General features: G+C 40.4%; 1 protein-coding gene across 1 annotated transcript in view; it reads right to left on the bottom strand.

Moving 5' to 3' along the window:
- The window catches only part of vps13c (vacuolar protein sorting 13 homolog C), a 389552-nt gene that overhangs the window by 163104 nt on the left and 205122 nt on the right, over positions 1–21326 (bottom strand). The window contains 4 exon segments of the mRNA XM_073024838.1: positions 3712–4077; positions 7184–7276; positions 19156–19388; positions 20516–20748. Coding sequence (XP_072880939.1) covers positions 3712–4077; positions 7184–7276; positions 19156–19388; positions 20516–20748 — 925 coding nt within the window.

Here is a 21326-nt window from a genome sequence, read left to right as displayed (position 1 = left end):
ACCATTACCATATCCCTCCATCTTCCTTATATCCATGTGCCTATCCAAATATCTCTTAAAAGCCTCTAATCTATTTTCCTCTACTATCATACCAGTCAGTGCATTCCAGGAATCCACAACCCTCTGACTAAAAAAAATTTACCTCTCACATCCCTCTTGAACCCATCCCCTCTCACCTTCAACCCCTGGTTTTGATTTGCTTTTTTAGCTGAGTCGGGACAACATTGTGGGTCAGATGGCCTGTTTCTGTGCTGTACTGTTCTTTGAGATGCAACATAGAAATGGACCCATTGACCCACCCTCTAGTATTTGGCATTTCAACCCTGGGAAACAGATATTCTCTGTTCACTCTATCTCACTGTGACTCCCAATTCTTTTCATAACTTTTTGATACTACCTTCCTGTGTCAGCCTTTTATCAACTTACCAAAGTATCATACACTTCACCCAAAGCACCAGTAAACCCTCCACAAGGGAACTAGTTTTAGTATTATAGAAAGGTATACACAGAAATGGGCTACACTGTCCTTTTTGTCCATCTACACAAAACACATTTGCCTTCATTAAAATCATATACATCTATGCCCTGCCTTTTTTATTGTTTGTCTCAATGCTTCAAGTATAATAGTTGTATCTGATTCCACCACCTCCTCGTGGCAGTATGTTCTCGATGGAATGAGCACCCATCTCTTGTTCAGATTCATTACATGCACAATCTTGTTGCCTAGACAAGTACAAATTTTGTTCCTAAACAGCAACAGAGTCTATAACAATGGCTGGGTAAAGAATTCCACAATTCACTATCATCAGGATGAAAAAAAGTCTTTGCATCTGTCTTGAATGGCTGATCCTTTATTTTATGACTGGATCCCTCCAGAAAGGGAGCAAAATTAGGCCACTCAGCCTGCTGCACCATTCAATAATGATTGTTTTTTTTAAATCCTTAACCCCTTACCAGTCAAGCACTTATCAATCTCTGCCTTAACTGCAGCCAATGACTTGGCCTCCACAGCCTTATGAAGCAATTCCACAGAGTCACTACCCTCTGACTAATTAAATTCCTCCTCTTCTGTTTTAAAGGATCATCCTATTATTTTAAGGCTGCCCTCAGATCCTAGACTCTCTGACTAATGGAAATATCCTCTCAAGGCCCACTCTATCCAGGACTTTTGGTATTTGATAGGTTTCAAACTCCATCAATTACAGTTCCAGAGACATCAAATACTCTTTATATTTTAAGCCTCTCATTCTCAGGATTACTCTTGGGAGCCTCCTCTGGATCCTTTTCAGGGCCAGTATTATCGTTATACAGAGCTAAAATTGCACGCAATACACCAAATGTGGTCTGACCAATGTCTTACAAAGCCTTGGTAGTACATCCTCGTTTTTAGAGCATGTAACATAGAATAGTACAGCACAGTACAGGCCTTTCGGCCCACTATGTTGTGCCAACCCTTAACCTGCCTCCCATATATCCCCCACCTTAAATTCCTCCATATACCTGTCTAGTATAGAAGGTCTTTTATATTCTAGTCCTCTCAAAATGAATGCTAACATCACATTTGCCTTCCTTACTACTGAATCAACCTGAAAGGAATCCTGAACTAGGACCCCCAAGTTCCTTTACACCTCCTTTATCTGAATTCTCTCCTTCATTCAGAAAATAATTTACTCCTTTATTCTTCTTACCAAAGTGCACAAGACCATAAGATACAGCAGCAGAATGAGGCCATTTTGACCATCGAGTCAGCTCTGCCATTTCATCATGACCGATCCAATTTTCCACTCAGCCCCAATCTCCTGCCTTCTCCCCATATCCCTTCATGCCCTGACCAATCAAAAATAATACCACACTTCTGCACACTATATTTCACCTGCTACTATGTTGTCATTTCTCCTAACCTTTTCAAGCCTTGTGTAGACTCTCTGCCTCTGCAACACTACATTGTCTGCAAACTTGGCCACAAGGTCATTAGTTCTTTCACCCAGATCATGGGATGGATGGTTACAGCACACCACAGACAAGTCTTGACAGAATAAGTCTTGATTCAGTAGCAAGGAAGTTCAAGAGGACCACAGAACAAGTGCTGCTGTGCCCATGTCATAGAACATAGAAAATCTACAGCAAATTATAGGCCATTTGACCCACAATGTTGTGCTGGCCATGTAACCTACACCAGAAGCTGGTTAGAATCTCCCTACCTCATTGCCCTCTATTTTTCTAAGTTCTATGTACTCTTTTAAATTGGCTCTTAAAAGACCCAATTGTATCTGCCTCTACCACCTTCGCTGGCAGTGCATTCCACGGACCCACCACTGTGTCCATGGCCTCCTGCTTCATCCGGGAAAATTGCAGTCCGAACACTGACCCTTTCACTAGTCACTGGCAACTATCCTATATAGGACCCCTCTATTCCTACTCTTCCCCTTCTGCCAGGCAGCCAATGAAGTATCCCTAACAATTTTCACCTTGCATTTAACTGGAGAATTCATGACTAACTGCGATTATATTAGTAGGATGTAAGATGTTATTTTGTCATGTAACACCCTGCAGAAACATACAGCATTAGATGACAACCACTGAACTACAATCATAAATAGCCATTCAATAATAGGTATTAGTATCTTGTCAGGTGTGAATAAAGACTTGTCTGATGATGCAAAGTGCACAACAGGATTCCTTATGATCCTTTCTAAGATTTATCCTTCAACTAATACCACAGAAATAAAACATGTCAAGGTCAGCCTCTTCATTCCTACTCTATAAGGTTTGCCACGTTTGTCATTTCTGAGGTTGCAAAAGAAGCTACACAGAGTTATGTAGCTTAAATTATCTTAAATCAGGAATCTTTGTATACATTTTACTGTTCACTTATAGTTCCATACATGACTTATTATATAGAGGTATGGGGAAATACATACAAATTCAATTTTTCTACTCCAAAAGAAAGTTATACGAATTGTAAATAAGACAAGTTATTATGAGCCAACCAATCCATTATTTATTCAACTAAACACTTTAAAATTCAGAGATTTTGTAGATTTTAAAATAATACAAATTATGTATAAAGTAAAAAACGGACAGCTACCACGAAGTATCCAAAGGTTGTTTAAAATGAGAGAAAGTCAACATGATCTGAGAGAAACATGTATATTTCAAACAAAAAGCATAAGAACAAATGTAGAAAATCATTGTATTTCAGTCAGAGGGATGAATCTATGGAACAGTTGTAGTAAGAATTTAAAAACATGCACTACACTTAAGCTTTAAAAATCATTTAAAAATTACTTAAAGAACAAATATAAAATACATGATTTAAAATGAATGGGAGTTATTTAAATAAATGATATTTGGAATTGGATTTTGTGTTAAGATTATGAAATTTTTTGTTTTTGATGTGATGATTGACGCCAAATATGTTGTTGTATAAGTAAGAGGGGTAAGTGTAATAAGCTGTAGCTTCAACCTACACCCTTTCGGTCTGTTTTAAAGAATATCTATGTTTTTTGTTGTAATTTTGTCCTATGAAATCATTGTTGTAAATGATGTTTTTTGTTATGTTTGTACTGGCCAAAAATAAATTATTCATACATTCATGTTCACTTTACTTGAATTAAAATAAACATTGCTAATCACTATATAAAGTATCTAGCAAAGAAGCATACTTTTTTAAAAACTTATTGTGCATTCTAATCAGAGGAAACAAATTACCTCAAGATTCATGTTTGAATCAATACTGATGAGTGACGTCCAATTTTCCACCCTTCCAGAAAATGTTGACTCGGTCAGAAGTAAAGGAATGGTGCAATGGCCCAGCCCACATTCAAGTGTTACTATTATTGATGAAACATCTATCTTGAAGGACTCCCCATTCTTTTGGCGATTTTCTTCTACATAAGTCTCGGTGACTTCTTGAGCATTGTCAACCCCCAGGAACCAATAATGGCAATTGGCTACATCTTTCACAGCCCAGAGGTCAGTTACTGTGTTCACTGGTTGAAGCATTTCTACCTCTTGCCCTTTAGGTGCCATCACAGACATGATTGTCATAACCGTGTTCAGAATGATAGGAGATATCTTTAAATAAAAGAAAACTGTGGTAAAACATTAATTCACTGGTTTAATTTAAACACAAAATATTACTTTCCAAGAGAAAAAGTATGATAACTTTATATACAGATCAGAATTAGTATAGTTTAAACAGCACCAATATCAGAGGAAATTCAGGATACTGACACTGAAAGAGTTCACATCTGTCATATAGTTAGATTGGACTGCATAATTGTTACTTTCCTTGTAGTTTAACTTTCTTATGATTGTATTTTTATACAATTACTTGTGTACATGTAATTGTTCACTGTGTTGAGTGGCTGCCTTTGTATCTTTTGGCAGTTATCACATTGCTTGAATAAGGGCTGTTTCATTGGTTACTTCATGTAATAGAAGTTGAATCAAATATGTTATCAAGTAATCTGGTATAAGAGGATCAAACCAAGCAGATATGGTTTCTTTGTCTCCATTCTTCTATCGCCATTGTTCTTCTCCCTGCACCTAGGGTCTTTGTGTTCTTTGCTACCTGTCCTTTCCTCGTTTTCTTTCGTTCTTGTAAAGTTTAATAAACAATAATAAGCGCCAAGCTTTATGCTTCATTCTTGCCTTCTGAAGAACCTCAGATCAAAAACATCACAATCGAACGTTTTTGGTGTGGTTGGCAGAGATGGTTGCGAATATTTAAGGATTTTAGTGCACATTTAATAGGAGGCAAGACCTTACTCCTTATTTTACAAATCGTACAAGCAATCACCTAGTTCTTGCTTCAATATACTATCTAGTGGAAGTTTAAGAGTGAGAGACAACTCTGTTAGACATTGCTGTCCTGGGAAAGTCAGATCTGCACTAAAATTACCATCGTACTCAAACAAATTCTTTTTGGCAGGTATCAAATTACTTGAATAGGGACTATCTTGTTGGTTAATTTAAACAACTGAAATTGGATTGAAGGTGTTATAATCTGTCATGAGGACTAAACCATCCCGGTTGGGTCTCTTACTCTCCATTCTTCTCTCTTTGTTCTTCATCCTGTCTTCATGTTCTCTATTATCTGGATCAATAGTTCCGTGCGAGCTGCACTTACAGTGCGACATCAAGCTTACATCTCTGGAGATCAACTCAAGAAAAGCAGCTATGATCTACACAAAGCTATCAAGGCTGGGAAACAATAATATAGGGAGAAGGTTGAGTCAAGATTTGCTACAAACAGCACGTAACTTGTGGCAAAGGCTGCATACCATCGCAGACTTCAAAGCCAAACATTGTGGTACCGCCAACATCACAGCCTCTCTCCCAGATGAGCTCAAGCGCTTCTACGCTAGGTTCGATGTTGCTAACTCTGAGCCTCCGAGGAAAGCCACCGCTACAACCTGCAACCTGATCATCTCTGAGGCTGAGGTACGAGGATGTTTCCAATGAGTGGACAGTCACAAGGCTGCGGGACCGGACGGCACCCCTGGGCAAGTACTTAGGATGTGCACAGCACAACTGACAGGTGTGTTTACAGACATTTTTAATCTCTCCCTCTTCCAATGTAGAGTGCCCTCCTGCTTCAAATTATCCACCATTGTCCCTGTACCAAAAAAAAACCAAGGTAACGTGCCTGAACGACTGGTGTCCTGTTCCACTCACGTCAATAATAAGCAAATGCTTTGAGAGGCTGATCAAGGATTACATCTACAGCTTGCTACCATCCAAACTGGACACCTACAATTCGCCTATCAATACAACCAATCGTCAGATGATGCCAATAGTCACTGCTCTACATATCGTCCTTACACATCTAGAGATAAAGGATGCTTATGTGAGAATGCTGTTCTTGGACTACAGTTCAGCATTCAATACCCTACTTCCATCCAGGCTCGACAAGAAGCTCAGAAACCTCAGCCTGGATCCTGCCTTGTGCAGCTGGATCCGGGACTTCCTGTCAGATCGCCAGCAGGTTGAAAGAATGGGCTCCCTCACCTCCAACCCTCTGTCTCTCAATACAGGAGCCCCTCAGGGCTGTGTACTGAGTCCCCTCCTTTACTCCCTGTATACCCATGACTGTACTGCCACCTACAGTTCCAATCTGCTAATTAAATTTGCTGACAACACTACATTGATTGGCCTTATCTCAAACAATAATGAGGTGGCCTACAGGGAAGAAGTCATCTCTCTGACACAGTGGTGTGAAGAAAACAACCTCTCCCTCAATGTCACAAAAACAAAGGAGCTGGTTGTGGATTACAAGAGGAATGGAAATGGGCTAATCCCTATTGACATCAATGAATCTGGGGTTGAGAGAGTAAACAGCCTCAAGTTTCTCAGCAGAAACATCACCAAGGACCTCAGATAGACTGTACACAATAGCTGTGTGGTGAAAAAGGCACAACAGTGCCTCTTTCACCTCAGACGGTTGAGGAAGCTTGGTATGGGCTCCCAAATCCCAAGAACTTTCTACAGGGGCACAATTGAGAGCATCCTGACTGGCTACATCACTGCCTGGTATGGGAAGTGTAGCTCCCTTAATTGCAGGACTTTGCAGAGAGTGGTGCAGACAGTCCAGCACATCTGTAGTTGTGAACTTCCCATGATTCAGGACACTTACAAGGACAAGTATGTAAAAAGGATCACTGGGGACCCAAACCATCCCAACCACAATCGATTCCAGCTGCTACCATCTGGGAAGCGGTACCACAGCATAAAAGCCTGGACCAACAGGCTCCGGGACAACTTCTTCCACTACACCATCAAACTTGAGTGTACTCTATATTACATTGACTGTTCTACTTTTTATAAATTATTATATATTACTATGATTGCACGATGCAATTTTAGATGGAGATGTAAAGATTTTTACTCCTCATATACATGAAGAATGTAAGAAATGAAGTCAATTCAATTTAATCTTTTTTTCTCTTCTTGTTTCTTTTCATTCTTGCAATGCTTAATGAGCTATCTTCAGCAACAAATTTTATACGTCATTCTTGGCTTCAGAAGAAATCTATGATATAAAGAATCAGGATCCAACAATATAAAGACTGAAATTCTGTGCACTTGCACATCCAAAACATTCATTAATTTATTTCAGAATTGTTCATGAATACAATAGAGTTAATGCAACATGAAAAACATAAGTACTTCAACTTACCTTCAAGTTTATCTCTTCTATTTTAAGAGTGATATTTTGTGGCCTAGCAGTCTGCTCACAGAAGTCCAAAACAAAGCAACAAGGCTGCAACACCTGGAAATAAACAATTCAATAGAGAAACAATGAATGGAATTTCTGTAAGGGTAGTCTCAAGATATAGAACTTCGAACAATACAGAAGTCCACAATATTGTGGTGATCTTTTAACCTCCTACAAAATCAATCTAAACTGTCCCTCCCACATAGCCCTCCATTTTTCTTTCATCCATGTGCCTAAGTCTCTTTTATGTCCCTAATGCATCTGCCTTTAATACAACCCCTGGTAGTGCATTCCATGCACTTACCACTCTGTGCAAAAAAACCTAACCTGATATACCCCAAGTACGTCTCCTGTATTAGCCATTGTCATCCCAGGAAAAAGGCACCATCTGCCCACTCTATCAATGCCTCATCTTATAAATTTCTATCAAATTGCCTCTCACCCTTCTTCAGTCTGAAGTGAAAAGCTTGAGCTCATTTAATCTTTCCTCAAAAGATATGTTCTCTACTCCAGACAGCATCCTGGTAAACCTGCACTGCATCCTCTCTAAAACTTCCATATCCTAGCTAAAATGAACTGAACACAATACAGGTGTCCCCCGCTTTACGAATGTTCACTTTACGCCGCATTGCTTTTACAAAATACCTACATTAGTAAACTGTTTTCGCATTACAAAGAGGATTTTTGCTTTTATGAAAATTTTTCCCATATAAATTAATGGGTCTTCGTTTTACGCCATTTCAGCTTAAGAAACGTTTCACATGAACGCTTTACCTTTGTAAAGGTGGGGGGGGAACACCTGTACTGCATACATAATATCACCAGTTTTATAGAGCTGAAACATTACTTTGCACCTGTTGAACTCAATTTCCCCAATTAAAGCAAGCCTACTTAACCACCCAAGGAAACATCTGGAAATTAACTATAGCAACTCTTCAATAAATGTCACTGTTGCTTATCTGTACGTCAATTCACCTGCCACTACTCCCTTCACATTACTGATAATAATCTCAGGATCTTAGTCTGGAAAATTTCAAAACAAATTTCCTCAGTATTGCAACTGCACCATGCCAAATATGATCAATTTTCCTTCAAGTAACTCACATTTAGAAAACAACTTAGTTACATTCTTGAACATAGTGGATATAAGGAAAGTAATTTGGAGACAGATTACGTTTTGAGGGTGAATCCAATACTTGATGTGAAGTTCAGCTTCATTCCATATATTTTTCAGTAATTTAGTCATAGAACAATGCAGCACAGAAACAGGTCCTTCGAACCACCTAGTCTGTGCCATTAATCTGTCTTGTCTCATGGACATGCAACCAAATCATAGCCCTCCATATCCTTCCCATTAATTTACCTATCCAAACTTCTCATAAATATTAAAATTGACACCACATCCACTACTTGCATTGGCAGCTCAGTCTGAACTCTAAGAACCAGAATCAAAATCAGGTTTAATGTCACCGGCACATGTCATGAAATTCGTTAATTTAATTGCAGCAGTACAATGCAATACGTGATACTACAGAAAATAAATAAACGATTATATTGATTAGTTAAATTAAAAATAGTACAAAAACAAATAATTTTAAAATGTAAGTTAGTTTTCATGGGTTCAATGGCCCTTTAGGAATCGTATGGCAGAGGATAAGAAGCTGTTTCTGAATTGCTGAGTGTATGCCTTCAGGCTTTTGTGCCTCCTTCCTGACTGTAACAATGAGAAGAGGACGGATCCTGTGTGAAGGGGTCCTTAATAATGGCACCACTCCTTGAAGACATCTTGGATACTACAGAGGCCAGTACCCAAAATGGAGCTGATTAGCTTGACAACTTTCTGTAGCTTCTTTCGATCCTCCCCCATCCCCCACTATACCAGACAGTGGTGCAGCCTGACAGAATGCTCTCCACAGTACATCTCTAGATGTTTTCGAGTATTTTAAGTGAGAAATCAAATCTCCTCAAACTCCAAATGAAACATTGCCTTCTTTACAGCTGCATTGATATGCTGAGACCATGTTAGATCCAGAGATCTTGACACCCAGGAACTTGAAATTGCTCACCCTCTCCACTTCTGATCACTCTGTGAGGATTGGTTCATGTTCTCTTGTCCTACTCTTTCTGAAGTCCACAATCAGCTCTTTGGTGTTACTGATGTTGATGGGAAGGTTGTTGCTGTGACACCACTCACCACCATCTGATTAAAGTAGTTCCCTCTCATGTTCCCCTTAAACATTTCACTTTTACCTTTAACTCATGTCCTCTTGTTATAGTCTCACCCAACTTCAGTGGAAAAAGCTTACTTACACTGACCCTATATACCTATTCCCCTCAATTTTGTATACAACTATTAAATCTCTTCTCAATCTTCTACATTCTAGGGAATAAAGCCCTAATCTATTCAACCTTTCCCTTTAACTCCAGTGCTCTAGTCCCAGCAACATCCTTATAAACTTTCTCTACATTCTTTCAATCTTATTTACATCTTTCCTGTAGGTAAGTGATCAAAACTGTACACAATACTCTAAATTAGGACTCACCAACATCTTATAACATTTTAACGTAACATCCCAATTCCTGTACTCAATACAGTACATCGATTTATGCAGGACAATGTGCTAAAGCTTTCTTTATCACCCTATCTACCTGTGACAACACGTTCAGTATTCCCAGAACCCTCCATTCTACCGCACTCCTCAGTGCCCTACTGCTCACTGTGTAAGATCTACCCAGATTGGTCCTCCAATGTGGTACAACAGCTCACACATGTTTGCATTAAATTCTACCTTTCACTTTTCTGCCCATTTTTCTCGCTATTCCAGATCCTGCTGCAAGATTTGATAGTCTTCCTCGCTGTCCACCACACCCTCAATCCTGGTGTCAGCTGCAAATTTGCTGATCCAGTGTTCCGCATTACAATCCAGATCATTGATGTAGATTACAAACAACAAGACCCAGCACTGACCCCTGTGGCACACCACCAGTCACAGGTCTCCAGTTAAAGAGGCATCTACAACCACTCTCTAACTTCTTCCATGAAACAAATGTCTAATCCAATTTACTACTCAGTCTTGAATGCCAAACGACTGAACTTTCTTGGCCAACCTCCCATGCAGAACCTCAAGGATCTTGCTAAGGTCCATGAAGACAACATCCACTGCCTTGCCTTCATCAATTTTCCAGGTAACTTCCTCATAAAGCTCTATAAGATTGTTTAGACCCGACTTATCAAGCACATAGCCATGTTGACTAGAGCTAATCAGTCTCTGTCTCTCCAAATACTTATATATCCAGTCCTTTAGAATACCTTCCAATAACTCAATAACATTCACACTAATCATGTCAGGCTCACTGGCTTGTAATTTCCAGGCTTATTCTTACAGCCTCTGTTAAACAATGGAACAATATTAGCTATCCTCCAATCCTCCAAAACCTAAGGATATTTTAAATATCTCTGCAAGGGCCCCTGTAATTTATACACCAGCCTTCCACAGAGTCTGAAGTAACACCTTGTCAGGCCCTGGGGATTTATCCACCTTAATTTGCCTTGAAGCAGCAAACACCTCCTCTTCTCTTAATCTGTACAGGGTCCATGACCTCGCTGCTGAATTGCCTCACATCTATAAGACTCTGTGGCAGTCTCCCAGGTAAATACGTATACAAAATATCCATTTGAGATCTCCCCCTTCTCTTTGGGGTCTACACATCAATTACCATGTTGATGTTCCAGAGGACCGATTTTGACCCTTGCTACTTTTGCTCTTAATATATTGGTAGAAACCCATAGGATTCTCCTTCACTTTGTCAAAGGCAGCAACCTCATGTCTTCTTTTAGCCCTCCTGATTTCCTTCTTTAGCGTTCTCTTGTATTTCTATACTCCTCAAGGACCTCATTTGATCCTGTCTGACTATACCTACTTATGCCCCTCCTCCTTTTTGTTCACCAGGTCCTCAATATCTCTCAAAACCTAAGGTTCCATAAACTTATTATCCTTATCTTTTATTCTGATGTGAATATACAAACTACGTACTCACAAAATTTCACTTCTAAAGGCCTCCCACTTACCAAGCGCACATTTGCTAGAAAATAACCTGTCCAATCCACACTTGCCAGAATCTTCTTGAAACCATCAAAATTTGTCTTTCTCCAATTTGGAATCTTAGGACCAGATCTATCCTTTACCATAATTACCTTGAAACTAATGGCATTATGATCACTGGATGCAAATTGTTCCCTTACACAAACTTCTGTCATTTGCCCTGTCTCATTCCCTAATAGATGTAGTATTACACTCTCGCTAGTTGGGACTTCTATGTACTGATTAAGGAAACTTTCCTGAACACATTTGACAAACTCTATCCCATCCAGTCCTTTTACAGTATGGGAGTCCCAGTCAATATGTGGAAATTAAAATGACCAACAATCAAAATCTTAATGTGTCTTACAACAATCGGCAATCACTCTACAAATCTGCTCCTCTATATCCTCCAGACTGTTCAGTGGTCTATAATATTATCATGGTCATACCTTTATTGTTCATCATTTCTACCCATAAAGCCACACTAGACAAGTCCTCCAGTCTGTCCTGACTGAGCACTGCTATTACATTTCCCTGACTAGTAATGCCACCCTCCCTCTTTAATCTCTCCTGCTCTAGCATGTCTAAAACAATGTGTACCGTATAGCCTACATTATAAGGGACTACTTTATGTTTTAGTAACACGTCATTGCATGCCCTATTAGGCGCGTATTGATATGTACGGGTGTACCGAGTTCAGATTCTGCCAGTAAAGAACCGTGAACCTTAGCTCCTGTCTCCAGCGTTTTTATTAATAACATTGTTGTGTAACCAGGCCACATACACAACAAATTGGTGATGAGGTTAATGAACCTACATCACATTGGAACACCATGTTTTAATTGATAATGACACTCGGAAGAAGAGCACAAATAACGAGCCAAGGAGCAGGAGGAGGAGGCAGAGCGAGGTCACGAGTCTGAAAGGAAGCGGAAGCACAGCCCGGGTCGGGAACGTCGGGAGACCAAGAGACACAGTTGGAGCTGCAGCACATCCAGCCGAGACCACAACCGGCGCTGACCCCCAGGGGCTGAGGGTCTGCCTGCCCCAGAAGGGAGATAAAAAGGAGCGACACACACATCTAGATGGAGTACACTCATGGCACTAGCTAAAAGGACACATGAGTCAAAAAGGAAAGTAAGGGGAGAACAGTGCTTAATTAACATAACAAAGATGGCGATGAATGGAAACAATACAGCATTTGATAGTGGCATTGAAGACTGGGCAACTTATATTGAAAGACTGGAGTTATATTGTGAGGCTAGACCGGTGTTAAGGAGGAAAAGAAAGCCAGTGTCTTACTCAGTATTATGGGAGTAAAATCATATGGCCTGCTGCGGAGCTTGTTAACCCCTGAAAAACCAGCTGACAAAACATTCAAGCAAATAGCAGACACTCTCTAACAGCATTTAAACTCCAAACCACTGGTCATTGCTGAAAGATTTAAATTTCACAATCGGAATCAGAGCAAAAATGAAAGCATTTCTGAATATTGTGTTGAATTGTGCAAATTATCAGAACATTATCAATTTGGTGCTGGTCTATCAGACACATTGAGGGATAGGTTACTGTGTGGCATGCCCTGTGAAACCACACAGCAGAAGCTCCTGTGTGAAAAAGACCTTACATTAGAGAAGGCGCTGAACATTGCAATATCAATGGAAACAGCAGCACGGGGTGCTTCAGAGATACAACAAAAATCTCTGGAATATGCTATGACTAAAATGTCACTGAACAGAAATGAAAGAAAGAAATGTTACCGTTGTGGGAACATGTCACATGACCCTGATGACGGTTGGCTTAAAGACAAAGAATGCAAAACTGTGATAAACAGGGCCACAATGGCAGAGTATCCAAAGCTAGTAAACAGCAGAAAAAGGACAAAATACAGAGAAACAAGAAACCCCAGAAAAGAAAATGCAACAATGTACACAAAATGGAAGAAAACAGTTCTGATTAAAACGACTCAGACGAAAGTAAATTGTCTTGTCTGCAACTTCACAGCGTGAAAGAGACAGATAATTGAAGAGTAATAACGATCACTCCACAAGTGGCAGGTATGAGACTGGAAATGGAGTTCGACACAGGCTCAGCTTTAACAGCGATCTCTGTACATGACTACAAATGACTGTTTTCTCACATACCTCTGAAATGAACTAAACTACTGCTGATGACTTACACAGGACAGAAAGTGCATCCCAAAGGTAAAATTAAAGTGACAGTGACCTACAGAGACAAAACACAGCAGCTGAACCTCTATGTACTGAAAAATGGAGGACCATCGTTGCTGGGACGTGAATGGCTCAGGAAAATCCAGTTGGATTGGCACACCATTAAGGCACTAGATGTGTCAACAAAGGAGAGGTGCTCAGTGGGGTAGATGTCTGCAGCTCTCTTCTCACCCACTGTCGACTATTACAATGAGGAGGAGGAGCTAGACAGTGTCAACGATGAGGATGAACACAGTATCCGTGGCCGTGACTCGAATGAAGATACAGAGGATGCAAGGGAGATAGATATTGCCAATAAGCAGAATGAAGAAGACTACCTAGAAGTGAAAGAGCAGATGTACCAGGAGAAATTGACATTTCTCAAAAGACAGCTACAGCAGTTACAGGAAGGCACTTTGCAGGAGTATCAGAAAAGGATGAAGAAACTAGATCAACAATACAAGGAAAGAATATGAAATGCAGAGCTTTATCTGCAACTGGAGATATACCAAGTGGAAAGGAATTATATTAAAGGGAAGAAATCAGCAGTGAAGGAATTTGAAGATATAAAGATTGAGTTAAAAGAAAAGAAAAAGATGATAATGACTAGGAAACTAAGGATGAGACCTAATGACCCTGTTCCAATTACAGACAAAAGACAAAAACCTGCACCCATGCAGTTAAAATGTTAAAAGAAGAACAGCTAATGGAAGATCTGTGAACTCTCAATAAGCTTAAATCTCCGAAAAGACCAGCATCTCCGTCTTCTCCTGAGCATCTTCCCAGCACTCCTGCTGAATCATCAGCACAAAGATACGAAGCACAAATAGAAAATGGAAAATTATATTACTATAAGAGATGGTATCATAAAGGTCAGGCTATTTATTTGGAATCTATGGAGAATACGAAGATTGGCTATGTAATTAGCTTAGTTGGAACAAATGAGATATGGGTAAGGAAGACAAGTGATAGCACAAAGATGTGTATATATCTAGGACAGCTGCACAGAGGAGTCTTCATTATACGGAGGTGAACTCCTAGCAAGTTGGAGGCACACATCTTCTTAACTCCCTATGCTTAAAGGTCAACTTTTCATGACTTTTATATGGAAATCTGTATTAAAACAAACAAGTTTATTGACAGACTGAAGAACACACTATTTGAAGACACTTTCCAATGCCATCTCAGTTTTGATGACTGTACATATTTTTAAGAATAACATTCACCTTTTCACATATTTCACTTCACTTTCGTTATCTTTGCAAAATGGAGGTATCTACTCTTAATGGCTGGAACTTGCCAATTTGTGGATTGTTTAATTTATTCCAGACAATAGAGTGAAGATTTATTTGCTTCAGACCCGGACAATCTAGAGAAGACGCTCCCCCCCCCCCCCCCCCCAGAGACTTGAATTATACATGGGTCTTACACCAAAAGAAAACAAAGTCTTTATATGATTCCATATTATTACGTTACCTTGTTATAATTTGATATTATTAAGTTGCTAAGTAAACAAATGGTAGGCATTTGCATTTTAAGGGTAAACATATTTGTTTAGCATAATGTCCTAGTAAAAAAACAGTTGATACACTTTTAAAAAGGGAGAAGTGTACCGTATAGCCTACGTTATAGTAAGGGACTATGTTTCAGTAACACGTTGTTGCATGCACTATTAGGCGCGTATTAAGCATGCGCTATTAGGAGCGTATTGATATGTACGGGTGTACCGAGTTCAGATTTTGCCAGTAAAGAACCGTGAACCTTAGCTCCTGTCTCCAGCGTTTTTATTAATAGCATTGTTGTGTAACCAGGCCACATACACAACACAATGGAACCCTAAAACATTGAGTTGCCAGTTCTGCCCCTCTTACAACAAAGTCTTACTAATGACAACATGCTGATCCATGCCCTAAGCTCATCCACCTTTCCTACAATACTCCTTGTATTGAAATTTACACAGCTCAGAACATTAGTCCCACCATGCTAAAGGGGCCAAATGGCTTACTCCTATTCCTTGTGTTCTTTGAAGACACTGAAAACTCACTGCATTAGAGAATTGTGATGAATGCTGTCTCCACAAAGTCCTCCAATGTTAACATCCACTCGCACGCCAGTCTTTGGCTTGTTGCTCGAATTATGTTTAGCCCTCTCCAGAGGGAGTACAGTGTCCACATGCCTGACACTACATTCTGAAGTACTGTTACAGCAAGATTACCAAGAAGTTGGGAAAAAAGTCTTCAAGGATGTTATCTAAACCTCCTTGAAAAAAAATTAACCATCTCACTAACTTGTGGGAACCCCTAACCTTGGACAATCAAAATGGAGGAGAGCATTATGGAAGGTGAACTCTGGTTCTCTTAAGAAGCATTTGCAATCCCAGAAAAAAAACCAGAAGCACTAGTTCTCATTCTACTCGTCCATTTACCTTCTGTGACAAGTAGCTATCTAATCTTTGCCTGAATCAGTAGATCCCACAAAGAACCAAAAGAAAAGCAAGACATCCTCAATCCTGAAGACTACATTCATCTTGTTTTTGAGATGGCAGGTTTGTCATGAAGAGAGAACACACTGGGATAATATCCTTACACTCTTGGAAAAATGGGAAGCAATCACTTTGAAATGTACAAAATTCTTAATGGGTTTGACAGGGCAGGTGCAGGCTTATCCTGGCCAAGATGTCTGGAACAGAGTTACAAGCTAAAAGTGAAAAGGCTAAGCCATTCAGCACTAACGCAAGGTGATATTTTTTCCATCCAAAGGATAATTAGATTTTGGAATTCTCTATCCCAATATGCAAAGAAGGCTCAGTACTGAATGCTTTCAAGACAGAAGTGAATCTAGAGATATGGGGTTAATACAAGAAAACAGTACGAGGTAAAAGATCAACCATCATTTTAATGAACAGTGGAGGAAACACAAGGAGGCGAATGCTCTATTACAGCTTCTACATAATTTTCAATTGAAAAGTATGCCATTTGCCATCTGAACCACTCCATGTGTATTTGATGAACACTCTGCATAAAGGAGTTTCTCCTGAAAGTGTTAATGGATTTGTTGGAGATGTTCATAATTGTAGCCCCTTGTTTTGGGCTCTCCAAAAAAACTTTTCTGTTTGCACTGTCAAATCCTGTACCAGTTCACACAAATATATTACTAAAAGGATGCTCCTAAGTCTTTTGATAATATCCCAAATGGCTCTGGCAAGTAGTCTTGTACATCTTTCCTGCAGAGCACAGACTCAAGTAACAAAGTTTGTTTCATGGTCACAAGAAACAAGAGACAGACAAATGCAGTAAGTTCTTCTTGTAAGGTCTAACTGACAAGTCACAAGCACAACTATCAATGTATGCTAAAGCAAATGTAGCAATCAATATGCAAATACTCCATTCCATTATAACTACAGATCCCCAAGTGTCACAGACTGGCCCTTTGGCCACCAACACTAATTCTGTTTGCCCACATTCTACCTGTCATCCCTGATAGGCAAAAACTTTAAGCATCAACATCTCTAAATATCAACAACAAGGGACAAACAGTCCCGGGCCATCAGAGGGGCAAAAAGCGCACACGCCCAGCGAATCCACAGCCACTTCCAGGACAGCGGCGACACGCAGCGCACGTGGAAGGGCATCCAGGACATCACCAATTACAGGACATCACCACCTGACTGTGCCGGTGATGCCTCCCTCCCATATGCGCTGAATAACTTCTATGCCCGTTTTGAGGCAGAAAATGACGTGGTGGCGAGAAAGTCCACCCCTCCTCCAAATGACCAGATGCTGTGTCTCACCGTGGTCGATGTGAGAAGAACCCCGTGCAGGATCAACCCACAGAAGGCTGCTGGACCAGGCAACATTCCTGGTAGAGTGCTCAGAGGATGTGCAGACCAGCTAGCAGATGTTCTCACTGACATCTTCAACATCTACCTGAGCAGCACCACCGTTCCAACGTGCTTCAAGGCCGCCACCATTGTCCCCATGCCGAAGAAGTCTTCAGTGTTCTGCCTAAATGACTACCGTCCCGTTGCACTCACATCCATCATCATGAAGTATTTCAAGAGGCTTGTAATGAGGCATATCAAGACCCTGCTGCCCCCCTCACTGGACCCCCTGCAGTTTGCGTACCATCCCAACCGCTCAACAGATGACGCCATTGCCACCACCCTCCACCTGGCCCTAACCCACCTGGACAAAAAAGACACATACGTTCGGATGCTGTTCATAGACTTCAGCTCAGCATTCAACACAATCATCCCTCAGAAACTGATTGGAAAGCGGAGCCTACTGGGCCTGAACACCTCCCTCTGCAACTGGATCCTAGACTTCCTGACTGGGAGACCTCAGTCAGTCTGGATCGGGAGCAGCATCTCCAACACCATTACACTGAGCACGGGGGCCCCCCAGGGCTGTGTGCTCAGTCCACTGCTGTTCACTCCGCTGACCCATGACTGTTCTGCAACACACAGCTCGAACCACATCATCAAGTTCACCGATGACATGACCGTGGTATAACTCATCAGCAAGAACGACAAGTCAGCTTACAGAGAGGAGGTGCAGCAGCAAATGGACTGGTGCAGAGCTGACAACCTGTCTTTGAATATGAACAAAACAAAAGAGATTGTTGGTGACTTCAGGAGGGCACGGAGCGACCACTCCCCGCTGAACATCAACGGCTCCTCGGTAGAGATCATTAAGAGCACCAAATTTCTTGGTGTTCACCTGGCGGAGAATCTCACCTGGTCCCTCAACACCAGCTCCATAGCAAAGAAAGCCCAGCAGCGTCTCTACTTTCTGCGAAGGCTGAGGAAAGTCCATCTCCCACCCCCCATCTTCATCACATTCTACAGGGGTTGTATTGAGAGTATCCTGAGCAGTTGCATCACTGCCTGGTTTGGAAATTATACCATCTCAGATTGCAAGGCCCTGCAGCAGATAGTGAGGTCAGCTGAGAAGATCATCGGGGTCTCTCTTCCCGCCATTATGCACATTAACACTACACGCTGCATCTGCAAAGCAAACAGCATTATGAAGGACCCCATGCACCCCTCATACAAACTCTTCTCCCTCCTGCTGTCTGGGAAAAGGCACCGAAGCAAAGACATCCCTTCTCACGACCAGACTATGTAACAGTTTCTTCCCCCAAGCTATCAGACTCCTCAATACCCAGAGCCTGGACTGACAACTTACTGGCCTATTGTCTTGTTTATTATTTATTGTAATGCCTGCACTATTTTGTACACTTTATGCAGTCCTGGGTAGGTCTGTAGTCTAGTTTTTTACTGCGTTGTTTTTTACGTAGTTCAGTCTAGTTTTTGTACTGTGTCATGTAACATCATGGTCCTGATAAAACGTTGTCTCATTTTTACCATGTACTGTACCAGCAGTTATGGTCGAAATGACAATAAAAGTGACTTGACTTGACTTGACTTGACTTGAATTCTTACTGTCAGCCCTCAGCCTCTATCGCTCCAGGAGAAACAACCTCAGACTATCCAATCTCACCCCATAACTAAAGCCCTCCAATCCAGCCAACATCTCTGAACCCTCTGCAGAACAAATACATGTTTCCTTCAGTGTTGTGACCAGAAATACACACAGCACTCCAAGCAGAATATGTCTTTTCCAAAAGACCTTGTTCGTACCGTAGTTATGTTTGTTCCTCTCTTTTCCTGAAGGAATGGACATGCCAGAACCTTTAAGTCACTGACCAATGCAATCATCCTTTGAGACTGTTTTTGACGGATGAACGAGAAGTCACACAGGAAAGAAGCAACAAGTGCAGGGGCATCAGCTTTTGATAGATTTGCCACAAACACAACTTCAGGATTCATCAGCATTGCTTTCACATTGATTCTTTGTTCTGGAGTGTCCATTGCTGGAACAAAATAATAAATGTTAAGACTCATTGCAAACAATGAAAGAACCCAAATGGGCGCACAAAACAATCTGCAATGTTTCCTTAGATCAATGATGTTCATTGTGTTGACTGTAATTTTCCTTTGTAAATTTAGCTCCATGTGTCACACTCACTGAGCAAACAAGGAAAAACAAATCTCTTAAACAAAAAAAGACTTGATACCTGACTTTCAAAGGAAATTAAGCTTCAAATCACTTGCACACAATTCACTCTAATTTACAACATTCCCATGAGAGATTACAATGATAAACAACCTGAAATGATGAGATATTATACTATTTGATAAATAAGATTTTAGATTGATGTTTCATGCCTTAAGTTTAATTTGGATATAATGTCAACAAAGAATATGCTTGAGTTAAATCCCAAGTGGAGGAGCTTATTTTCACTCTGCCCCAACATTATATCTCAACTGTTCAAAGCTTACCTCCACCCAATTCCTTAGAGAAGATACATTTTTACGGTGTAGTGCAACTGGTTGAGCCACAGTCTTACAGTACCACAGAGCCAAATTCAATTCTGATCTCTAGTTCTGTCTGTGTGGAGTTTGCATGTTCTCCTTGTGACCGTATGTGTTTCCTCCAGATGCTCGAGTGTGAGTTGGCAAGTTAACTAATGCTGCAAATTGCTGTCAGAGTTGATGACCGGTAAAGTCTGGAGGGGATTAGTAAGGGCATGGTTGGAACTAAAATATGGGATTAATTTAGGATTAGTGCGGACATCACAGGCCAAGTTATCTTCATTCTGTGCTACAAGTACAGATAATTCTAGGACTCAAAGAAACACATTCTGTTGCTCATGGCTACTAATAATGATGGACATACATCTGGCTTCCTTCTCTGCCTCAAAAACAAAGGTTCCTTTATTAATTACTCAACACAACTTCTCTAAGAATGTTATCTATGATTAAATTATTTCCCCAAAAAAGGCTGAATGCTAAAAAATAGGCTACCAATAATTTTTAATACTTTTCCCTTAAAACATACAACTCAGAAGGCCAGCTCTCCAATATGCTATATTTTCAGAAATTTATTCTGATTGGGTAAAATTATTTGTACTTCATACATGAAGAAAGTTATACTAACCACTGCTGGAAGGAGCCTTTCCACTCTGTTTTGGATATAGTTGGACAGATTTATCAGTTTTCTTATCAGGAATAGCCTTGATGAAGAAATCCGCTACATCCAACAGGAATTCCACACTGGCACAGACATACAGATATTCCAATACAATGACAATCGAGATCTCATCATTCTGCTGATTGTACTGCAACTCGATCATAACCTTTTCCTCAGAACCTTGCTTTTTTTCAATCATTCTGCAAGGAACATTCCAATAATTTGTAAACATTTCAAATCACAGTAAGACATTAATAGATGCCTCACACACATATATAACAATCTATTTATGACCAAAGGCACTTATAATTGTAGGTGGCAATAAGAATCAATGATTACCAAATCATGGCTTAATGCAACTTGTAGACTAGAAACACGGCCTTCAGAAAGTCTGGCATATATTAAGTCAATGAACAGCATGCAAAGCAAGGACGCCTTCCTTCATGTTTCTCTGCCATTACAGAGATTATGGAGGAAGTCAGTTCATGAAAGAATCCTCAGGGAGGCTGGAGGAACTGGATACCTATGTAGAGGAGGAATTTGTTTGACTCAGGCAGAGGCCAAGATTACTAAACGCTAAAGTCGACCTCAACCCTTTGAATTAAACCCCCTTTAGGTTTCAAAGCCTGAACCTTGCAGTCATGATTAAATTATCTGCAAGTTCTGTCAACAATTTTGACTCAGTCTTGGATCGTAAGACACAGGAGCAGAATTAAGTCATTTGGCCCATAGTGTCTCCTCCACATTTGATCATAACTGACCCATTTTCCCTTTCAAC

This window comes from Hemitrygon akajei, chromosome 21, assembly GCF_048418815.1.
Source record: "Hemitrygon akajei chromosome 21, sHemAka1.3, whole genome shotgun sequence".
Classification (NCBI taxonomy): domain Eukaryota; kingdom Metazoa; phylum Chordata; class Chondrichthyes; order Myliobatiformes; family Dasyatidae; genus Hemitrygon; species Hemitrygon akajei.
The sequence above is the reverse complement of the archived record's forward strand: the minus strand, read 5'-3'. Positions and strand labels throughout refer to the sequence as shown.